The 22,736-nt window shown below is 39.8% G+C and overlaps 1 protein-coding gene across 4 annotated transcripts in view; it reads left to right on the plus strand.

Annotated features, from left to right (window-relative positions):
- Positions 1 to 22,736, plus strand: part of KYAT3 (kynurenine aminotransferase 3) — a 195,278-nt gene that overhangs the window by 135,678 nt on the left and 36,864 nt on the right. For all 4 annotated transcript variants that reach the window (XM_057713785.1, XM_057713775.1, XM_057713766.1 and 1 more), the window contains 2 exons: positions 21,629 to 21,687; positions 22,277 to 22,421. In XM_057713785.1, the coding sequence (XP_057569768.1) occupies positions 21,632 to 21,687; positions 22,277 to 22,421 (201 nt within the window). In that variant the 5' untranslated portion in view covers positions 21,629 to 21,631. The remainder of the gene's footprint in view (positions 1 to 21,628; positions 21,688 to 22,276; positions 22,422 to 22,736) is intronic.

The raw sequence follows: 22,736 nt of genomic DNA on the forward strand, positions 1-22,736 counted from the left end.
TGTCTTTTCTCACATTGGGTTCTCTCTTCCTCCTCAGCTTGATCTCGATTATTAAATACCCCAAAGGCTACATCTAGGAGTTGGGGCATGGGGGTTTGCGGTCCAAGTTGTAATTTTTGGAGTTTCCACCTAATATGAGGGGTGGATTGGCTGATGAAGTGCTGTCCCAGCAGGGACTGACTTTCGGAAGTGGAGGGATCTATGTTGGTGTACTTCCTAAATGCCTCCACAAGGCACCGTTGAAAGAGGGCTGGATTTTCTTTTTCTTCTTAGGTAACTCCTTTAACCTTTTCATAGTTAACTGAGTTTCTAATACAGTTTCTTATCTCTTCTAATACACATTGGATCATGTGCGTCCTGGTTTCTGTTCCCACCTGGAAATTGTAATTCCAAAGGGGTTCTTGATTTGAAAAGTGCATCTCCATCCGTAGCATAATGTTCAGATTAGTCTCTGGCAAGCTGGTCAGTGTGCCCCTGGGCTGCTGTCCAGATTCTCTGTTTTTCTTCAGGGATGCAACAGGTAGATAAAAGCACTTGAACATCCTTCCAAGTTAAGTTACAGACCAGGGTTAAGGCATGAAACTCTTCAACAAACCTACTAGGGTCTTCAGGAAATTGGCCCATTTCTGTTTGCATTGGGCTAAGTTGATTAAAGAGAAGGGCACATTTGATTGTCCCTTCGCCATTTGCCACTTCCCTAAGAGGGCATAATCTTCCCAATCCTGGGTGATAGGAAGCTCCACTGCGAGTTACCCCAGAGGGACCAGCCTCTCTTTCTTGGGGTAACAGAGGGTATGGAGGGACACAGGGAGCTGGAGTTTGGGATCCGTCAGAGGGACCAGGAGAAGTAGGTGGCTCCAGAGAAGTAGGGATACTGTCAGGAGTAGGAGGAGCTAGGTTTCCCCGGGAGATGGGAGAGCTGAGAAGGGGATCATCTAAAATGTCAGGAAAGTCTACTGGTTCCCGAAGTTTTGAATTGCAAGAGCTGTATAGGGAGGGATTTTGGTAAAGGCCTATGAAACCCTGACTATAGGGAACCTCACTCAGCTTTCCCATCCTGCAGCAATAAAGATCCAATTGCAGAATGGTATTGTAATTTAGAGACCCTTTTTTCAGGCCATTTTTCTTCATTCCCCAACTTATACAAAGGCCAGGCACTGCTACAGTAGAATTTTAGGTTTTCCTTCCTTAGCCCTTCTATTTTAAAAAATTTCCAATTCTTAAGGATACTTTCCAGAGGAGTCTCTTCTGGCTTGGAGGGTAACCTGCAACTGAGAGCAAGACAGCACTCCTAGGATGGAATCTGGTGTCCCAGAAACAATTACCACGAGGCTTAACTGAAGGGGTTCGGTGTGTCTCCCAGATTCCCTCTGAACCTGATGGGGTTTCAAGCATTCCCTACTCCCCCACTGATTTCTGACCAGATGTCTCTGGTCTTCCTTTGTACCTGGTGCAAGGCAGCCCCCCAGCACAGCCAGAGAAGGACTTTTGAATCACTACAGACCGGTGTTGCCAGGGCTTTCCTTAGGAGGGATCCCTTGTCTACAGAGCTTGTGTCCTATGATAAGTCTTCCTACGCTGGGGTGGATTCCTCGAGACTGAGCATCTACAGAGTTTGTAATTCGGGATTCTGAGTAGTGGCCAGCCTGATACGCTATCCGTAGCAGTGTGTAGGCTGCCAGGGCCTGGAGTGAAGGGGGTTCACCATACGCAACGACAAACCCTTGGAGAAATTGGAGTTGGGAGATATGGAAGACAGCATGGTTTTCAAGGCTTGAGGGCTGGGAAGTGGAGTAATTCTCATAGTAAATCTCTGGGCATTGAGTGAGGTGAGAGCCTGGAGAGCAGAAGAACGCAAAATCCTTTGCCCTATCTGTGTGGCAGCTAAGATAGAATTGGGAATCATCTGTTGATTTTGTCTGACACAGGCACCATTGGGTTTGGCAGTGGCAGGAGATATAGCATGGAGATATGAAGTGAGAAAGAGACCTTGTTGTGAAAGTAAGGTGGGAAAGAAAGGCGCAGTGAAGGGTTCCATACAGGACAGTGAGAGAGGGAGAGTGAGAAAGAGAAAGAGACCCCTTGGGCTCCTGCATAGTCGGATATCAAGTTTCCACCATGTCCCAAAGTACAGCCTCAGCTGGTCACCCAGGTGTTATTTGGATCTGCATGGCTTGGGAAATTCCCCTGCCACCCCCAGTGTTGTTGGGGGGAGGCATAACACTGTGAGCAGATAGAGGTTATACCCTGCAGGTCTTGAAAAGAAAGCAAAGTGAAGAGCAAGAGAAAGAAAGCAGGACCGAAAGTCAGGGGTCTCAAGCTGGGTGAAGCCCGTGCTTTACCTTGACTTCCCAAATTCCTGGGTTTTGGCACCAAATATGATCTGGGGTGGCCTCTGCCCGCAGCGGCTTGAAGCAGAGTTTTGGTTCCCAGCCAGTGACTGAGGTCAGATCACAGTGGTGAGAGTACTGAATCCTAGGCATTAGACCAGTGGTCAGTGGCAAGGCCCTGGCTCTATGACTTGGCAGAAAAGAATTCCCACAAAGACAGAATGTAGTGAAACAACTGAAGTATTTGTTAGAAAAAAAAGACTAGAGTTCATGTGGATAGAGACACGGATGGGCTTAAAGAGAGTCACGCCCTTGTGGCAGTTTGAATCACTTTTATGGGGCATTTCTTCCATGTTTCCTTTGACCAATCATTTTGATTTGCCTGCTTTAGAATCCATATTTGGTGTATCTCAGGATTTTCCTATGTGTGCGCACACATCTCTTAGCCAAGATTGATTCTACCAAAGAGGCCTATGGGTAGGTTTGGCCACTTGGCATCACTCCCCTTTTGACCTCCAAGGAGCCTTTCTGTGCATGTGTAGAGTGGGGAGGTCTCCTGATTTCAAGAATGAGGACTATGTGGTCTCTTATCTTCTATCTGGTCAGGGCCTAGCCTCCTCTCTCAATTGTGCTGTTATTCCTGTCTCTTGGAGTATCCGTCCACAGGGAATGAACTCAAACCATTTGCCCTGGGGGCCCATCTGTCTCCTGCCTCAAGAAGAGTAGGTATAGGACCTCCCTGGTGGCACAGTGCTTAAGAATCCACCTGCTACTGCAGGGGACGTGAGTTCGATCTCTGGTCTGGGAAGATCCCACAAGTCACAGAACAACTCAGCCCATGTACCACAACAACTGAGCTTGCGTTCTAGAGCCCTCAAGCCACAACTACTGATCCCATGCACCGCATCTACTGAAGCCCGTGCTCTTAGAGCTTGTGCACCACAATGAAGAGTAGCTCTTGCTCGCCACAACTAGAGAAAGCCCGCGTGCAGCAATGAAGACCCAATGCAGCCAAAAAATAAATAAATAAAAATAAATGAAAAGCTGCAGTAATTAAAAAAAATTTTTTTTAAAAAAGAAGAATAGTTTTAAGTTCTTTTTTTGTTTGGTAGAATTCCCCATTGAAGTGATTGGGTCCTGGACTTTTGTTTGCAAGGATTTTTTTTTTATTACAGATTCTGTTTTGCTTCTAGTGATTGGTCTGTTTAAATTGTTTCTTCTTAACTCAATCTTGGCAAGCCATCGTATGTGTCTAGAAATTTGTCCATTTTTCCTAGATTGTCCAATTTGTTGGCACATAATCATTCACAGTATTCTCTTTTGATTTTTTTTTTTTTTAATCTTTGTGGTATTGCAATTTCCCCTCTCATTTTGTGTTTTGTTTTTTTGGGTCCTCTTTCAGTTGATAGTCTCATGGGTGTTCCCTTTGTAAATGATTCTTTGTTTTTCCCTTGCTACCTTTTGAATTCTCTCTTTTACTTTTGTCATTTTAATTATGATACGTGTTACTGTGGGTCTGTTTGGGTTCCTCTTGTTGGGGACTCTATGCTTCCTATACCTGGGTATCTATTTACTTCTTTAGGTTTGGGAATTTTTCAGCCATAATTTCTTTAAATACATTTTTGATCCCCTCTCTCTCTTCACCTTCTGGAACCCCTATTATACATAGGTTGGCATACTTTATATTATCCCATTGATCTCATATGTTGCTTTCATTTATTTTTGCATTTGTTTTCCTCTCTGTTTTCTGATTGGATGTTTTATTCTATCTTTCAGATTATTTCTCGTGTCATTAAGACGGCTATTCATTGTTCCTCGAGTACTTTCTATCTCAGAAATTCAATTATCTGTTTTTGATTGTGTCTTCTTTATAGCTTCTAGTTCCTTATTGAAGTAATCTGTGTTTAGATCAATTTTCTTTCTTAATTCAGTTAGCATTTTTATTACTAATTCATTGAACTCAGTGTCTGGTAGACTGTTTCAATATTTATTTTCTCAGGGGTTTTCTCTTGCTCTTTTAATTGGGAGAATTTCCTCTGCCTTTTCATTTTACTTAACTTTCTCTTCTTCTATGAACTGGGGAGAAATGTTTATCTGTTGTGATCTCATATGGGTGTTTTCATGTTGAAACGTCCCTGTGTAGACTGTGCGTGTCCAGCGTCTTTGGTGTGAAGGCTGGTTTTGATATGGATGCCAGCCAGGTCTTTCCTCAGTATGTGCTGGCTGCTATCACCTTGTTAGGGGTTGTGGTTGGTGTTGGAGGATCTAAAGCCTGTGCAGGGTATGAAGCAGAACTTCCTGTCTACTCTGTGGCTGTTGCCACCCTGTCAGTAGTAGGGTCTGCTCCCCAGTTTTTGGAGCAGAGTCCCTGAGGTTCTGGCTCGATCAGGCTTCATTCCCCTTGAGTGTGTGCCCTGTGCACCCAGTGCACCACCAGAGTAGGTATCTGCAGCTCCACTCAGACACAACCCAAAGTCACATCCTTTCCCCTGTTGTGGTCATCCCTGATCTAGTACAAGGCTGTGGTGTGGAGTGGGCAGACCAAGCACTCACTAGGCTGACGCTGGGGTCGGGGCATTGTGGCTACAGGAAATGAAGCAGCTATGCTGCTGCCAGAGACCTGGGCTGCCTCTGTGGCAGTCTTCTCCCAGGACCTATCTGCCCAAGATCCCGTTCTGGGTTCGAGCGTGGACTGGGTGGGGCTGGTACACTCATGTGGCTGGACCTCATGCTGGTCATGGTGGTTCCCAGGAACTGCAGGTGTAAACACTAACAATGGCCACCACTCCAGCTGGACCATGCCCCAGGCCCCTAGACCATCTCTGTGTCCCTAGATCAAGTCTTCTCCCAGGAACTGTCTGCCCCAGATCTACTGCCAGGCTGTGATGTGGAGTGGGTGGGGCTGGGGTGTTCTTCCTGCTCTGATTGGGAAATGTAGCAAGATAGCAGCCTCCAGTGCAGAGCTCTCTCTGCCCTGTTTATTGGCAGGCCAGCCGCCATGTACTCTTCATGGGTAGAGTCCAGGCTTCTCCAGTTCTTCTGTCTATTCCAGCTATTCTCCCAGCAGCCAGGGGGGCTTATCTCCTCCACGTAGGACCCTGGGACGAGGACACCCAGCCCATAGCTCAACAGGCTTGCTCCCCAGGGTGAGGATTCTCTCAGACCTTTCAGATCTCTCACTGTGGCAGAACTGCCGACCCTAAGCCTTTGTTCCATGCTACCTGGTCACATGGAAGTCTTTCCTGCAGCTTTGGCCCTATAGGCATTCTTCTGTCAGTTTCCCGTTAGTGTTCCATGAGAATTGTTTCACATGTAGATGTATTTTTGACATGTTTGTTAGGGGAGGTGAGCTCCCTGTCCTCCTACTCTGCCATCTTGATCCTATCCCCTTATTATCTCACTTTATATTTACAAAATTCTTCAAGTTATGATTTGTTATAATCCTGTTTTACAAATGAAACAGTGGAGGCTTAAATAGGTTTAGTAACTTGCCCAAGGTCACAGAGCTTATAAGTGGCATAAGTAAAATACCACTGTCACCCGTGTCTAGCTCTGGCATTCTAATAAAAGTCTGGCTCTATCTACTCAAGAAAGAATATTATATAGTGACTGTAAGTGCAGGCCCCGTGACTTCCAGTTACAGGAAATATGGCAGATTGAGGACCAGGTTATGTGACAAATTGGAAAAGCAAACAAAACCAGAATGTGGGTCATAACCACACGGTAGATTCCTGACTTAGTTTCTTCAACAAGTCAGTAACATGAGGGGAGAATTGTGGGTAGTATTTCAGAGAGACTGCTCTGGGTTGAAAAGAGGCTTAAGAATCACAACCATCAGTATGATATGTGACCTTGTTTAGGAACGTGACCCAATCAACAGATATTTTTAAAGACATTCAGAGAAATATGACTGTGGATCAGGTATTAGATAATATCAAGGAATCATTGTTAGTGAGCTGTGATGACATTGAAGTTATGTAAGAGAATATCAATATTTTTAAGAGATATATGCCAAGTATATAGTGGTGAAATGACTTAAGGTCTAGGATTTGCTTTAAAATTACTCAGCAATTGAAAGAAAGAAAGAAAGAAAGTAAGAAAGAAAGAAAGGAAAAGCAGGAGAGAGGAAGCAAATGAGGCAAAATCTTGATGTCATTGAATCTGGGTAACACGTATATGAGTGTTTTATATTATGTTGAGTCTTTTAAGTCTGCGTCCCAATTTTGCACTTCTGCTTTCAGTTTTTCCATTACAGGAACATTCTGTTATTTTCCTAAGCCGTCTAGTGGCAAAAGAATGTAATTTGTCTGCTTTTTTGAATGGAGAGCCATACCTTAGAAAACATCTAATATCTGTGAGATACTTCTGTTAGTGTCTGCTTGCTTGAGCAGCGTTTCATCCAAAGGGAGAAAGAGGACATGATTTAATGATACCCTGGCAGCTCTTTTTTTTTTTTTATTAATTTTTTAAAATTTTAATAAACTTTTTTTTTTAGAGCATTGTAGCTTCAGAGCAAAATTGAGCATAACCTAGAGTTTCCATGTATCCCCTGGCCCTCTCCTGCATAGCCTCCCCCATTATCAACATCCCTTACCTGAGTGGTATATCTGTTACAAACATTGAACCTACCTTGATACATCATTGTCACCCAAAGTCCGTAGTTTACATTAGGGCTCACTCTTGCTGTTATATATTCTATGTGTTTTGGTTAATGTATAATTACATGAATCTGTCTTTATAGTATGACACAGAATAGTTTCACTGTCCTAAAACTCCTCTGTCTTCTACTTGTTCACCCCTCCTTTCCCCCAAGTTCTGTAAGCTACTGATCTTTTTACTGTCTGCCTGATGTTGCCTTTTCCAGAATGTATATAGGTGCAATTATAACACATGTGGCCTTTTCAAATTGGCTTCTTTCACTTAGTAGTATGCATATCTTTTTCTCCATGTCTTTTCTTTGCACGATGGCTCATTTCTTTTTAGCACAGAATAGTATTCCATTGTTTGGTTATACCACAATTTATCCATTCATCTTTCCTGGTTGCTTCCAAGTTTTGGAAATTAGGAATAAATCTGCTATAAACATCGGTGTGCAGGATTTTATATGGACATAGTTTTTCAACTTGTTTGGGTAAATTCCAAGGAGAGTGATTGCTAGATTGTATAGTAAGAGTATCTTTAGTTTTCTTAGAAACTATCCCAGTAGCTTTTTTTTTTTTTTTCAGGCTTTGGGAAGTTTATTCCATCATTCAATGATTTTACATCCTTTTATACACATTTATGAAGTGCTTTTTTTTACAATAAACTGCATATATTTAGAGTGTACAATTTGGTATCCCAATCTCCCAATTCATTCCCCTCCAACCCTCCCCGCTTTCCCCACTTGGTGTCCGTATGTTTGTTCTATACCTCTGTGTCTCTGTTTCTGCCTTGCAAACTGGTTGATCTGTACCATTTTTCTATAGTCCACATATATGTGTTAATATACGATATTTGTTTTTCTCTTTCTGACTCACTTCACTCTGTATGACAATCTCTAGGTCCATCCATGTCTCTACAAATGTCCCAGTTTCATTGCTTTTTACAGCTGAGTAATATTCCATTGTATATATGTACCACATCTTTTTTATCCACTCATCTGTTGATGGACATTTAGGTTGCTTCCATGTCCTGGCTATTGTAAGTAGTGCTGCAGTGAACATGGGAGTGCATGTGTCTTTTTGAATGATGTTGTTCTCTGGGTATATACACAGCAGTGGGATTGCTGGGTCATATGGTAGTTCTATTTTTAGTTTTTTAAGGAACCTCCATACTGTTCTCCATAGTGGCTGTATCAATTTACATTCCCACCAGCAGTGCAAGAGCGTTCCCTTTTCTCCACACCCTCTCCAGCATTTACTGTTTGCAGATTTTCTGATGATGCCCATTCTAACCGGTGTGAGGTGATACCTCATTGTAGTTTTGATTTGCATTTCTCTTAGTGATGTTGAGCAGCTTTTCATGTGCCATCCGTATGTCTTCTTTGGAGAAATGCCTATTTAGGTCTTCTGCCCATTTTTTGATTGGGTTGTTTGTTTTTTCTGATATTGAGCTGCATGTACTGTTTATATATTTTGGAGATTAATCCTTTGTCTGTTGATTCATTTGCAAATATTTTCTCCCATTCTGAGGGTTGTCTTTTCGTCTTGCTTAGAGTTTCCTTTGCTGTGCAGAAGCTTTGAAGTTTCATTAGGTCCCACTTGTTTATTTTTGTTTTTATTTCCATTACTCTAGGGGGTTGGTCAAAAAAGATCTTGCTGTTATTTATGTCAAAGAGTGTTCTTCCTATGTTTTCCTCTAGCAGTTTTATAGTGTCTGGCCTTACATTTAGGTCTTTAATCCATTTGGAGTTTATTTTTGTGTATGGTGTTAAGGAGTGTTCTAATTTCATTCTTTTACATGTAGCTGTCCAGTTTTCCCAGCACCACTTATTGAAGAGGCTGCCTTTTCTCCATTGTATATCCTTGGCTCCTTTGTCATAGATTAGTTGACCATAGTTTATCTCTGGACTTTCTATCCTATTCCATTGATCTATATTTCTGTTTTTATGCCAGTACCATACTGTCCCAGTAGCTTTTTTAAATCAGCTCTATAAAGGTACAATAAACTGCATGCATTTAGAGCATACAATTCAATGATTATTTTTACGAGGTGAGTCAGAAATTATCCACACTCTGGTCATACTACTGTTGGCTGCACTGTCTTATGAGCACTTTCCATTTAAGGCTACTTCCCCTGAGTCACTACTGTGCAGGTGTGAATGTGTTACATCAGTTCATTTGTAACTGCAGTGAGAGCAAACATGGATGCCCCACTTGTGATTTGCACATAAGAAGAGCAGTGTGCAGTGATTTGTTTTTGTGGTCTGAGGTTGTGCACATCTGCACACTTCTGCCACACTGTCAACACTCTGCAAAAACTTCATTTTGAGGTGTTAAAGAATCCTTCCTATAGTCCTGATCTTGCTCCATCAGACTTTCACCTGTTTGTTCCCCTGAAAGCAGCCCTGCAAGGATGAAGATTCACTTCTGATGAAGAAGGGAAGACAGCGGTGCATCCGTGGCTTGCAGCTCAGCCTAAAACATTTTTTAATGTGGGAATACAAAAGCTTATTGACAGATAGACAAAGTGTATTGAAAAGCAAGGAGATTATGTTGAAAAATGATGTGCTTGCCTTTTCTAAAAGTTAGTTAAAATAAATTCTACATCCAGAGTGCATATAATTTTTGACTTACCCTCATAAGTGTATATTCCATGAAACCACTGCCACAATAAACATACAGAACATCCCCGTCACCCCTAAAATATGCTTCATATTCCTTTGCATTCCATCTCTCATTCTAATGATTTGCTCTTTGTCACCATAGATTATTTTGCTTTTTAAAAATTGTTATTTTATGTAAGTGGCATCATGTAGTGTGTACTCTTTTGTGTATGGTTTCTTTCACACACAGAATAATTTTAAATTGACCCATGTTGTGGTTTATTTGAGCTCATTCCTTTTTATTGCTGAATAGAATCCCATTGTATGGATGTATTATTTGTAACCATTCATTCACCTGTTGGTGAACTTTTGTATTGTTTCCAGGTTTTAGCCATTTTGAATAAAGCTGTTATGAACATTTGTGTACATGCCATTGTGTAGACATAAGTTTTCATTTCTTTTGGGTAAACACCTAACAGTGGAATTTTGGGGTTGTGTGGTAGATTTTTGTTCATTTTTAAAGTAACTGCTAAGCAGTTTTCCAAAGTGGTTGTACCATTTCACATTCCCAGCAGGTTATACAACAATTCCAGCTGCCTCACATCCTTGCTGACTCTCAGTATTTATAATTTTAGCCATTCTGATGAGTATCTAGTGGTAACTCGTAGTTTTTTCATTTGCATTTCCTTGATGATGAATGACATTGAGCATCTTTTATGTGATTTTTTGGCCATTCGTATATCTTCCATGAAGTGGCTGTCAGGTTTTTTGCCTATTTTCAGCTATATTGTTTGCCTTCTTATTGAGTTGTGTATTCTAAATGTGTATTTGTGTATTACAAATGAAAGTCTTTTGTAAGGTATACATGTTGCAGATACTTCCATTTTGTGGCTTACCTGGCAACTATTTAAAAGATATTTGAGCCTACTGAATGATATTGTAGGGGAAGGGAAAAAACAACTTTTTCCTGTACCCTCTGAGGCTTTCTGACTGAGCCCCTAAGAATTAGACTGACAAAAGAAAGATTGAAACAAGAGTAAAACAAACAGTTTATTAACATGTGCATTGCATATACACACAGCAGAACTCGGTGATGAGTAACTCAGAGGGATGGTTAGAACTTGGGCTTATGTAGCATCTAAGTAGGAAATAGTAGATTTGTAGAGAAGTGACCAAACAAAGGAAAAGGAGTTTAGGAGTGGGTGATAGGGGTTGTATTAACAAGGTTTGTCTTACAGAGTCCTCTGGTGCTTTCTCAGCTGATAAGAGTCTACAGTTGTCTCTGGTGATTAAGAATTGTCCTGTCCATCCAAGTAGAAGGGGGAGGGTAGAGTTTTTCTTGTGTCCACTTCTTCTCAATTGCCTTCATCTCAAAGTGATCCTTATGTCAAAGTGGCATAGTTTGGGGTGGCATATCTGATTTCCTGTAGTACCATAATAGATTTTATAGATTTCTTTAAGTCAGGGAATAATAATAAACACATTTTGAGTGTTCAGCATGTGCTTTACATGATCTCTCATTTAATCTTTGTAACCGCCCTGTATTGTAAGTACTATATTATTTTCTCCAATTTAACTGATAAGGAAATACAGGTTTGGAGGGTTTCATAATTTTCTTTAGTCACATTCTCAATGTATTTAAAATATATATATATATACATTTATTTATTTGGCTGGGCTGGGTCTTAGTTGTGGCACATGGCATCTTTTAGTTGTAGCATGTGGGATCTTAGTTGCAGCATGGGGGGATCTAGTTCCCTAACCAGGGATTGAACCCAGGCCCCCTGAATTGGGAACTCAGAGTCTTAACTGGACCACCAGGGAAGTCCCACTCTCGATGTCTTTAATCATTATACTGTGTGTTCCTAAGCAAAATTATTGTTAATTCAATAAGTATATTTTACTGAGAATCTAAGGTGTATATGGATACACATACAGATATACATATACTTTTTTTTCTAGGCAATCCGAAAGATAACAAATGAGACAAAGTTCAGGTTCTAAAAGAAAACATGAGAACAGACATGTACACATGTACCATAGAAATTATGATAAGTAGAAGGAGAGAGGTCCAGGGGGAGAACAAAGGAAGGAAAGATTACTTGTAACTGGGAATCTGAGAACATTCCTTAGATGTTCAATCTAAGGTATATCTTGTCAGATATAACAGATTACCACAAACTTGATGGTGTTAAAGTGAAAGTTCTCTCGCAGTTCTGGAGTCCAGAATCCAAAATTAGGATCACTGGGTCAAAATCAAGGTATCAGCAGGGGCCACAGTCCCCCCAGAGGCTCTAGAGAGAATCCGCTCCAGCCTCTTCCAGCTTCTGATAGCTGCTGGTTTTCTTTTGCTTATGGCCACATCACTCTAATCTTCATGGCCAGCATCTTCAAATCACTCTCTGCTCTATCTTCACGTGGCCTTCTGTGTGTGTGTCTTATCCCCCTCTGCCTCCCTCTCATAAGGATACCTGTGATTAAATTTAGGGCCCACCTGGATAATCCAAAATTATCTCATCTCATGATGCTTAATTTAATCACATCTGCAAGGATATAAGGATATATATTGCCCTGTAAGATAACATTCACAGGTTTCAGGGATTAAGATGCAGAATGTCTTTGCGGGGTGGGGGGTTATTTCTGAGCCAACCACAGTGGGGATTATGGAGAAGATCATCTCAAACAGAGGAAAGAACTTGAATAAAAGCATTGGAAACAGAAATGCACTGAAGGTAATTAGAGAGTGGCAAGTGTCCTGTGCTGTTGAATCACTGTATATAAGGCTGCAGCACAGAGGGAGAGAAGGCTGGAAGAAGATTAACGGCCTTGAATGCCAGATTGGAATTCCATGTACTGAGGAGATTCTCTGTAGATTTTAGAGCAAGCTAATAGCATTCCCCAGTCTGTGTTTTAAGTTCGTAACTCTGGAGCACTGCAAATGATGGAATAGAGGCAGAATGCCATTGAAGTAATTCACCATGAGCATAATTAAAGAGTAGGATTTCATTCATATATTCAAAAAATACTTTTGAACCCATTACCTTTCGTACATGATTTTAGATACTGGAGATGCAGCAGTGAGCAACACAGGTCCTTGTTTTCTAAGGTTTTCATTTTGGTGAAAGAGACAGATCATTTACAAGTTAAAATAATTTTAAGTAGCTGTGACTGTCATAAGAAAATTAAATACAGAAAAGTGCTGAAACCCTTGGTACTAGTTGGAGAGAGGGTATGAATAACATTAGGGCATATAGTTTTGGCAGCCCTCTCTGAGCAGGTTCTGTTTGAATAGAGAGCATATTGAATAGAAGGACATAAGGGACCAGCCACATGAAGACCTAAGGGATGGCATTCTAGGCAGAGGACACAGCAATTGCAAAGGCTCTCTTAGTTAAATCTGCTGCCATAACGAAAGCCACAAAATCTTACCTTCTTATATGAGCAACCTTCCCATTCTCACTCAGGTTTTATGTAGGCTACAAGTCAGCAGTGGCTTTGCTGCAGGTTGCAGCTCCACTCTATGTGTTTTTTTTTTTTAATTCCAGGATCCAAGGTAAAAATGTAACCCCTACCTGAGACGAGGTCTTCTCACAGTAGAGGAGAGAAGAACCAGAGGCTGAGCCAAACCATGAGCTTTTAAAGTTTCTCCTGGACCTTGTATATGTCACATTCACTCACATTCCGTTTACCAGAGCAACTCACATGTCCAGTCTCAAAGTCTCTCCTGAAAAGGAGGGGTGAATAATTAAACAGAGTAATATAATCCATGACAGATGGGAGCAAACCTGGAGTGTTTAAGGCATAGAAAGAAGAAAGGCTCAATGAGAGTAGAGAATTTTAGTCTGTTTTGCCCATTGATGTATCCCAAGAAGAAAAGTGCCTTGTACAAAATAAGTATTCAATAAATATTTGTTCCATGAGTAAATGAAAGCCAATGTGGTTAGAATATAAGGGGGGATATGCGATTGCAATCAATGTGTTGGCATAAAAGAGGAAACTTAATTTCACCCCTGCCCTAGAATTTGGTTCTCCATCCACCTCTTCCCCAGCTCTCTGTTCCAGACATAGAAATTTATACTGCATACCTTCAGCTCTGCCTTAGAGGCCGGGTGTCTGCATCCCTCTCCCTATTAGCCTTCCCATTTAGATGGACTTGCATAGACTGCTGTGACCTGGAACTCCTCCCTTTTTCTAAGGACAGCGGTTCCTCCTATTTTTCTGGAAAATGCTCTTTTCCCCATTCCAAACATGTTTCAGTAGGCACTGATATATTTATAAAGATACTACCAGGGGCATTGATAGGTTCTAGCTCAGGGAGCATATCTAGAGGGGCTGAGGATTGTGGAGTCATGTCTGTACCGTTTTTTGATTGGATAGTAAGTACATTTGAAAAAAAAATCATCTAAAAAATGGCATCATGAGTTGACTACATCTCTGTTTCTCTCATGATCTTGCTCACACTGTTCTTTCTAATATCTTTTCATTTCAAGCATATTAATAGTACTTTTTAAATAGGGGAGGGGAGGAGCCATTCAGAAACCTTCTGTAGAATTCTTGAAATTGGCACCAGAGAAAGCAGCTCTCAGGGCCTCTATGGTGGTGAAATTGGGAGGTATTACTGTGTTTTGTCTCATGTGGAGAAAAGCAAACAGAGATTGCTTAGAAAAGTAGATGAAGCAGAGCCCTGATGAGGTTTAAGTTTCTGGTTTCAGTGTTACCCTTGAGGCTGGCTGCACCTTTTACCTTCTCATGGTGATGTGAGTTTTGGGGGGTATTTTTGCTTGTTTATTGGTGTATAATTGCATTACAGTGTGTTAGTTTCTGCTGTACAACAAAGTGGATCAGCTATATGTACACATATATCCCCATATCCCCTCTCTCTTGAGCCTCCCTCCCACCCTCCCTATCCCACCACTTTAGGTTATCACAAAGCATTGAGTTGATCTCCCTGTGATATGCAACAGCTTCCCACTAGCCATCCAGTTTACATTTGGTAGTGTATATATATCAGTGCTACTCTCTTACTACATCCCAGCTTCCCCTCCCCCCCAGCCCCCACTCTGTCCTCAAGTCCATTCTGTACGTCTGCATCTTCATTCCTGCCCTGCCACTAGGTTCATCAGTACCATTTTTTTAGATTCCATACATATGCATTAGCATACGGTATTTGTTTTTCTCTTTCTGGCTTACTTCACTCTATATGACAGACTCTAGGTCCATCCACCTCACTACAAATAACTCAGTTTCATTCCTTTTTATGGCTGAGTAATATTCCATTGTATATATGTGCCACATCTTCTTCATCCATTCATCTGTGGATGGGCATTTAGGTTGCTTCCATGTCCTGGCTATTGTAAATAGTGCTGCAGTGAACATTGTGGTACATGTATCTTTTTGAATTATGGTTTTCCCAGGGTATATGCCCAGTAGTGGGATTGCTGGGTCATATGGTCGTTCTATTTTTAGTTTTTTAAGGAACCTCCATACTGTTCTCCATAGTGGCTGTATCAATTTACATTCCCACCAACAGTGCAGGAGGGTTCCCTTTCCTCCACACCCTCTCTAGCATTTATTGTTTGTAGATTTTGTGATGATGGCCATTCTGACCAGTGTGAGGTGACACCTCATTGTGGTTTTGATTTGCATTTCTCTAATAATTAGTGGTGTTGAGCATTTTTTCATGTGCTTCTTGGCCATCTGTATGTCTTCTTTGGAAAAATATCTGTTTAGGTCTTCTGCCCATTTTTGAATTGGGTTGTTTGTTTTTTCTGATATTGAGCTGCATGAGCTGCTTGTATATTTTGGAGATTAATCCTTTATCAGTTGCTTCATTTGCACATATTTTCTCCCATTCTGAGGGTTGACATGAGCTTTCTAATAAATTCCTCTTTTTTCCCTAAACTGTTCAGATTGAGTTTCTATCTGTGCAGTTAAGAGATCTGATTCATATAGCTTTGGAGCTTCAAAGACATCTATGCACTGGTCTGTTTCTCACTCTCCAAGCCAGGAAAGAGTATAACAAAATTTCCTTTTAGTCAGGTTGGGGAACTATTAAATTTCTAGCAGTGTGTAATGTGTAGTGTGTCAATAGATTACCTTTCCAGAGGAAAGGAGGCACAACGTTTCTTTTTAAAACAGATCTATTTAAGCAAAAATGTGTCTAAGTGCTAAGGAATGAAGGCAGATGTTACTACTGGTCATCACCGAAGTTGTTGGAACATCAAATTTGATAGGTAGGTAGGTAGGTAGGCAAACAAATATAGCTCCATAAAAGTAAGTCAAAGGTAATTGTGTTTGGTTAGTTTAGATAAAATACTAAGGATATTTGTCATCTTTCCTGTGGTGATTAATACTTTTATTACAAGAGGGCATTCACCTTCCACAACAAACTTTAAAACTGAAGGAAACAAAGCAGGGACGACATAATTAAATATACAGAAAAAAATTATTACCTAAAATTGCCAAACACTTGAATAATAAATGTGCAAGCTAGAGGAATGAAGGAGTAAGGTGTGATTCATAACCTGAGATATTACCAACCAATTAAAAGTGAAAATTTTATGATGACTAAGCAAATTCATAAAATGTTTAAGATATTCTGTTAAGAGAAAATAAAAATTTTAATCACATATGATTGCAACTATAAATACCTAAGTCATAGATCTAAAAGATAATAGATGTTTAGCTACCACAGCAGCCTGGCACCATGTTAAAGGGGTGCCCATTACGCGGGTGCTCCCTTTCTGCTCCAGCCTATTCTTGGGGTACTTCAGTCCATCTGCTTCTCATGCCTGATTATTGTCTTCACCTCTCTGAAAATTAGCTTTCTAATGTCTGTTTCTGGCCTTTTCTTGCACTCTTTATCTTTTTTACACTTGAGTCATACCCTGGGATTCGTGGATTTTAACAGCCTTGATTTTCCCAGCTTCAACTCACCATTTGGGTTTTTTCTGCATTTGTCCTATCCCATCCAAATGCATCAGGTTGTACAGGCAGGGCCCTCAAAGTATATACAGTTGAATCTTGAGTATGTTTGAGTCTTAGGATAATGGGTAATATTTTTTTCTTCTTTCCAGGCTTTCCTGTTCCAGTACCATTGCAGTAAACATTTTTTTAAGTCAAAATGTGTTTGACATATATTATGTTAGTTTCAAGTGTATTACATCATGATTTGGCATTTGTATACATTATGAAATGATCACAACAATAAGTCTAGTAGCCATCTGTCCCTACACAAAATTATTACAGTATTATTGACTGTATTCCTTATGATGTACGTTACATCCTTATGATTTATTTCTTACATAACTGGAGGTTTGTTCCTCTTAACCCCCCTCACCTATTCCACGCCCCCCTCCCTTCCGGCAACCACTCATTTGTTCTCTGTATCTGTGAGTCTGTTTTCATTTTGTTTGTTTGCATTGTTTTTTGGATTCCACATATAAGTGAGATTATGCAGTATTTGTCTTTCTCTGTCTGACTTATTTCATGTAGCATAATGCCCTCTAGATCCATCCATGTTGTTACAATTGGTAAGTTTTTTTTAATTACTGAGTATATTCTACTGTATGTATGTATGCCTGTGTGTGTGTGTGTGTGTGTGTGTGTGTGTGTGTGTGTGTGTATATGTATAACACATAAAAATATATATATACCATATCTTTATCCATTTGTCTATCCATGGGCACTTATCTTGGCTGTTTGTAAATAATGAGGCAATGAACATTGGAGTGCATGTATGTTTTCAAATTAGTGTCTTTGTTTTCTTCAGATAAATAATTCAGAGGTGAAATTACTGGATCATATATGGTGGTTCTATTTTCAATTTTTTTAAGAACCTCCATACTATTTTCCATAGTGGCTACACCAATTTACAGTCCCACCAATAGTGCATGAAGGTTCCTGATGATAGGTATTCTGACAGGTACAGTAAATATTTTAAAGACTTAATAGCAATAAACTTTTTCTCATCTCTGCCAAGAGTGGCACCTAATGGTGATTCTGTAGAACTGCATTTTTCAGCTTCACTTAACAACAAAAGATGCTGCTTATTATTACACTAGCAGTTTTGCGTTTATAACATAGCAGTTCAGTATATGAATGCCAGGTATTAATCTGCCTGGGAAACAGAAGCCACCTCATGGAGTTAGCTGCCCAGAAAGTATACAGGCCCTATAGACGATCCACTGTACACTTTAGGGCTCATATTTAATTCCCTGTAGGATTTTAGGTTTATTTTATTTTCCTAATATTGGATCTACTCTGGGCAATAATTCTTAGGCAGTGAGCATTTGAACCTACTGCTGAATCTTGATGTCTTTGGGCTTTGTCCGGTGTTTTATACACTTCACAGCTATATTTGTTTCCCCCGGCTATGTTAACAAAGTAACACAGACTAAGTGGTTTCAACAACAAAAATGTATTACCACACAGTTTAGGAGGCTGGCAGTCCAGGCTAAAGGTTTTGGAAGGGTTGGTTCCTTCTGAGGCTGTGAGGAAGAATTTGTCGTGTGCTTGTCTCCCAGATTCGGGTGATTAGCTGACAGTCTTTGGTGTTTCTTGACTTGTAGAAGCATTGCCCTGACCTCGGCCTTCGTCTTCATGTGGCATTATCCCTGTACGCAGTCTGTCTCCAAATTTCCCCTTTTTATACAGAACACCATTCATATTGGATTAGGACCCAGCCTAATGACCTCAGTTTAACTAATTACATCTGCAATGAACCTATTTCCAAATAAGGTCACATTCTGAGGTACTAGATGTAAGACTTCAGTGTAAGAATCGGGGTTGGGGGGGGAGTAGAGGGAGGGGCAGAGGAGTAAAGAGAGAGGCACAATTCAACCCATAATAACCATCTATCTCATTATACCTCCAGACTTCATTTCTGCCATATTGGTGTCAGGCTTGGCCATGAAATTGTGTTGGCCAATAAAATGTGAGTAGAGGTGATGTGTCTACATCTAAGCAGAGACTTTTAAGAATTTTTTCCTTCTGCCATGACACTGGCCATATTCCAGATAGAGGCTATGCCCTCAGCCTGTGTCTCAGAGTTATAGTGACATGGAACAGAGCAGCAGCTAACTTTCAGTGACTATGTAGCATGAAAAAGAAATAAACCCTTATGATTTTAAGCAACCAAGACTTTGGGGTCCTGTGTTACTGAAGCATTAACTGAAGGTAGCTGACACCATAAGTTCACTCCTAATGTGTGGGGTTTTTTTCATTCATTCATCGGATATTTATTTAGAGCTTGCTGTGTGCTAGGCATAGTACTGTGTGTTGGACACTGTGGTGGTTAATTTTATTTGTCAACTTGCCTAAGCCACACTTCCCAGATATTTGGTCAAATACCAGTCTAGATGTCTCTGTGAAGATATTTTTCAGATGAGATTAATGTTTCAATCAGTAGACTTTAAGTAAAGCAAATTACCCTCCATAATGTGGGCGGCCTTAATTCAATCAGTTAAAGGCTGTAAGAGCAAAAACGACTGAGGTTCCCCCAGGAAGAGGGAATTCTGCCTCCAGACTGCCTTCAGCGTTGAGCTTCAATATCAGCTCTTCCTTGGGTCAGAGCTCTGCAGATTTTGAACTTGCCACTTCCCACAGATCTCATGAGCCAACTCCTTGAAATAAATCACTGTATATATGCACATCCTATTGGTTCCATTTCTCTGCAGAAATCCAACTAATACATAATCAGTGAACAGTGCATAAACTAGATATAGTTCTCATAGAGCTTATAGTCTAAGGAAGAATACAGACAAACAGAAAAAAAGACAGTGTTATGTGGTAAATGCTGGAAATGCTGCATGTCATAGGAGCACATAGGAGGAGCATCTGACCATGGCTTGGGGAATCAAAGAAGGCTCTCTGGAGGAAATGAAGTCTAACTTGAGAACTGAAGGTGGCAGGTGGAGTAGGAGTTAGCCAAGTGAAGGGACAAAAGGGACAAGGTTGTGGAAACCAGGGCTTAGATTGAATGTAGAACATGCATTCTTTTTTTTTTTTTAAGTGTATAATTTGATATTTTTTTTCTTATTAGTAATGTATATATGGCAATCCCAATCTCCCAATTCATCCCACCCCAACCACTCCCCACCCCCACCCCCCGCCCCGAGAACATGCATTCTTAACAGGGGCATTATTGCCCCCAAGAGGGAGAAACTGGTGCTTGGCAGGTGAAATAACTCTTGGCTATTACAGTGTTTTGTGATCATCCAAAGCTCAACTCTATCTGACAAAATCTTATTCCTTGATATTTAATGAGGGAGTGGGGGAGACATGATTAGAAAAAATGTGTAAAAAGTCTCCATGGTTGGGGGGTGAGGGGGCGTGACAAAAAGAAAAGGCTGAGAAACATTTGTATAGAAAGACTATTTGGTTAGGGGAAGGATCACATATGGAGCTTGTGAGAGAAGACTATAGAATATTTAACAGATCAGAATGGTTGAGGCATGCGGTGGGAAGGAACAGAGGCATGGAGAGGCATGGGAGAAGAGGCTCATCTAGACACAAATTTTAAAGAAAATTAAATCTGAAAAATGCATTTTGACTCAATTATCCAAATATTTTAGGTAAAATTGGACTTTGTGTCTAAATTATCTACTGTAGACTATGCTCACTTTTATATATGAATTTCTACGTTGTAGTCACAGATTGAATGAATCATTAACTTTAAACATGTTTTAGGGATGACAAAGGATAATTGTTAAAATATCCTTTTCTATCTATCTTTCTCGGGTTTTAGTTTTATAATTGTAGTGTCTAGAATAGCATCATGTTCAGTTGGGCACTTAATCATAATGTTGTTCTGGAAGGTACATTAACCTCTGGAGAATCTGCATGTGATTTACTTCACTGGAGTTTCAAAGATTAAAAATATGAGAGTAAAAATATGAGAGTAAAAAGATATTTTTCTTGGTTCCATTATTGGGAATAGAATGAGAACAATGGTCTATTTAATAACCATTATCATTATCTCCCTCCCAGATGGAATTAAAATTACTTTAATATTCTATTAGGAAAATCTTTGCAAAAATGCTGCCAATCTTCTTTTTTTTTTAATTTCCAGCAGAATGGCAACAATGAACTCAAAGCTAATTCTGTGCTTTTGAGAGATAATATAAATTTAATTTTAGACTCTAAAGAACTAAAAAATTGCATGCTGTGCCATAATTTTAGCTTTTAATATTTTTCTACCCCAGCCCTAGCTTGCTTGACATAAGTAGACCTGACCTAAGTGTCTAATATACTTTTTTAAGAGGCAACATTCTAGTAATCTTTTTTAGAAGGTCTTATTACATAAAAGACAGTATGTGGAAACAGTACTGAGTGTGTGTTCTGAAGTCAGACTACCTGGGTTCACATCCTGAGTTGAATCTGGGTTTAAATGTTCCTAGCTTTCATGAACTCAGGCAGATGTGTAGTAACATGGTCTTATCCTCTCTGTACCTCACTTTCCTCATGTGTAAATTATGGCTTATAATAGAACCACTACATAGGGTTGTTGTCAATATTAAATGAGTTAATTATTTAAGACACTTAGAACAGTGCCTGTACATACTCAGTACCCAATCTTACCTACTATTATTATTATTATTTAGAACTCCTTATTAAGTATTTTTAAAACCATTTGTTTTGGTGCTTCTTGTATGCCATATAAGGAACTTACTTGTGAAACTGTTAGTACACCTGACCTAAAATGATCTTCAGAACATGACTCAAGATAATTTTTTTATCTGATTTTTTTTAGTGTCATTGTTCTCTTCAGTATATTTCAGGCCATTAAATTGATTTATTTTTTAGGCTAGGATGATATTTTTGTTCTTATGTGAGAAGATAAACATCTAAGGTTCATAAGGAAAAACACTCCTTAGAGCAGTAGGTGGGAGATGAATTCCTCTTTGGAATTTTGTATTGGTGTCTAGAATTTATCTCTGTGGTACTGTTTTTTCCATGGTGCCAATAGGAAGAAGCAAGAATTATCCATGATTTTCTGGCATTTTTGTTTTGATTAAAGAAATTTTAAAACCCTTTCAATATTTATATCTTTCAGAAAATGTCTTTGAAATTCAAAAATGCAAAACGAATTGAAGGCCTTGATAGCAATGTGTGGTGAGTACCTTAGAATAAATGATAATAATTGGGTGAAGTTTTTTTCTGCACATGTTTATATCCTTAGTTGGGAATTTTTAGCTTTATCTATAGTCTATAAATGAAACCACTTATTTTAATTCATCCATTCAATGGAAATGGAAAGAAGTAATGATTCTTACACTGATTTATTCACTTAGCAGATGTGCCAGGCCCTGTGCTAGGCACTGGAAATGGACAGAGAAAAGGACAGATTGGGTGGATGCCCTCGTGGAACTTACCTTCTAACCCATGAACTTTTCCTGTTAACTCTACTCTCTAGTGGTTGATAAGAGAACCTAGCAGCAGATGGTTGAGAAAAACATATGTGTGATTAAAATATGGGCATCATGAAACTGAGATTTGTAAGAAACATCAAGTTCATCAGTTCAGCCATCATTTTTCTAGGTAAAGTCATTTCATAGATGGTAAAATTTTTGTCATGAACTCATTAATTTTTTTTTGATCTGTAAGACTAAGCTAAGTCTTATTTTTCAGTTTTTTAAGACTATGAAGTATAAAAAGCTAACTTTGTAATTATAGTACTTACTAATATTATTTTTTACCTTAGGATTGAATTTACCAAGTTGGCTGCAGACCCCTCTGTTGTGAATCTTGGCCAAGGCCTTCCAGATATATCCCCTCCAGTATATGTAAAGGAAGAATTATCTAAGATTGCAGCAATTGATAGTCTGAATCAGTACACACGGGGCTTTGTAAGTATATGAATACCATGTGGGGTGTGAGCTTGATTTTATATTGTATTGTGCGTGAATGTACTTCTATCACTTCTCTGTAATTGACTTTTTGGAACCAGCTGTCCCAACTTGATAACCAGAGGAACCCCCACCCTTACCCTTATCTCCTAGGACAAGCTGTTCCCTACTTCCAGCTTCTCTGCAGTCCTGTCTTGGCCCTTCCTTTACTGTTGTTCCAGGATGGGGTCCTATGGCAAGAAAGGAAGGAGAATATTCACTTGAGACATGTTTTCTCTCCCTTTCAAACTTTTGCAGCCTCAGCACTGGCCTCTT

This window comes from Hippopotamus amphibius, chromosome 1, assembly GCF_030028045.1.
Source record: "Hippopotamus amphibius kiboko isolate mHipAmp2 chromosome 1, mHipAmp2.hap2, whole genome shotgun sequence".
Classification (NCBI taxonomy): Eukaryota; Metazoa; Chordata; class Mammalia; order Artiodactyla; family Hippopotamidae; genus Hippopotamus; species Hippopotamus amphibius.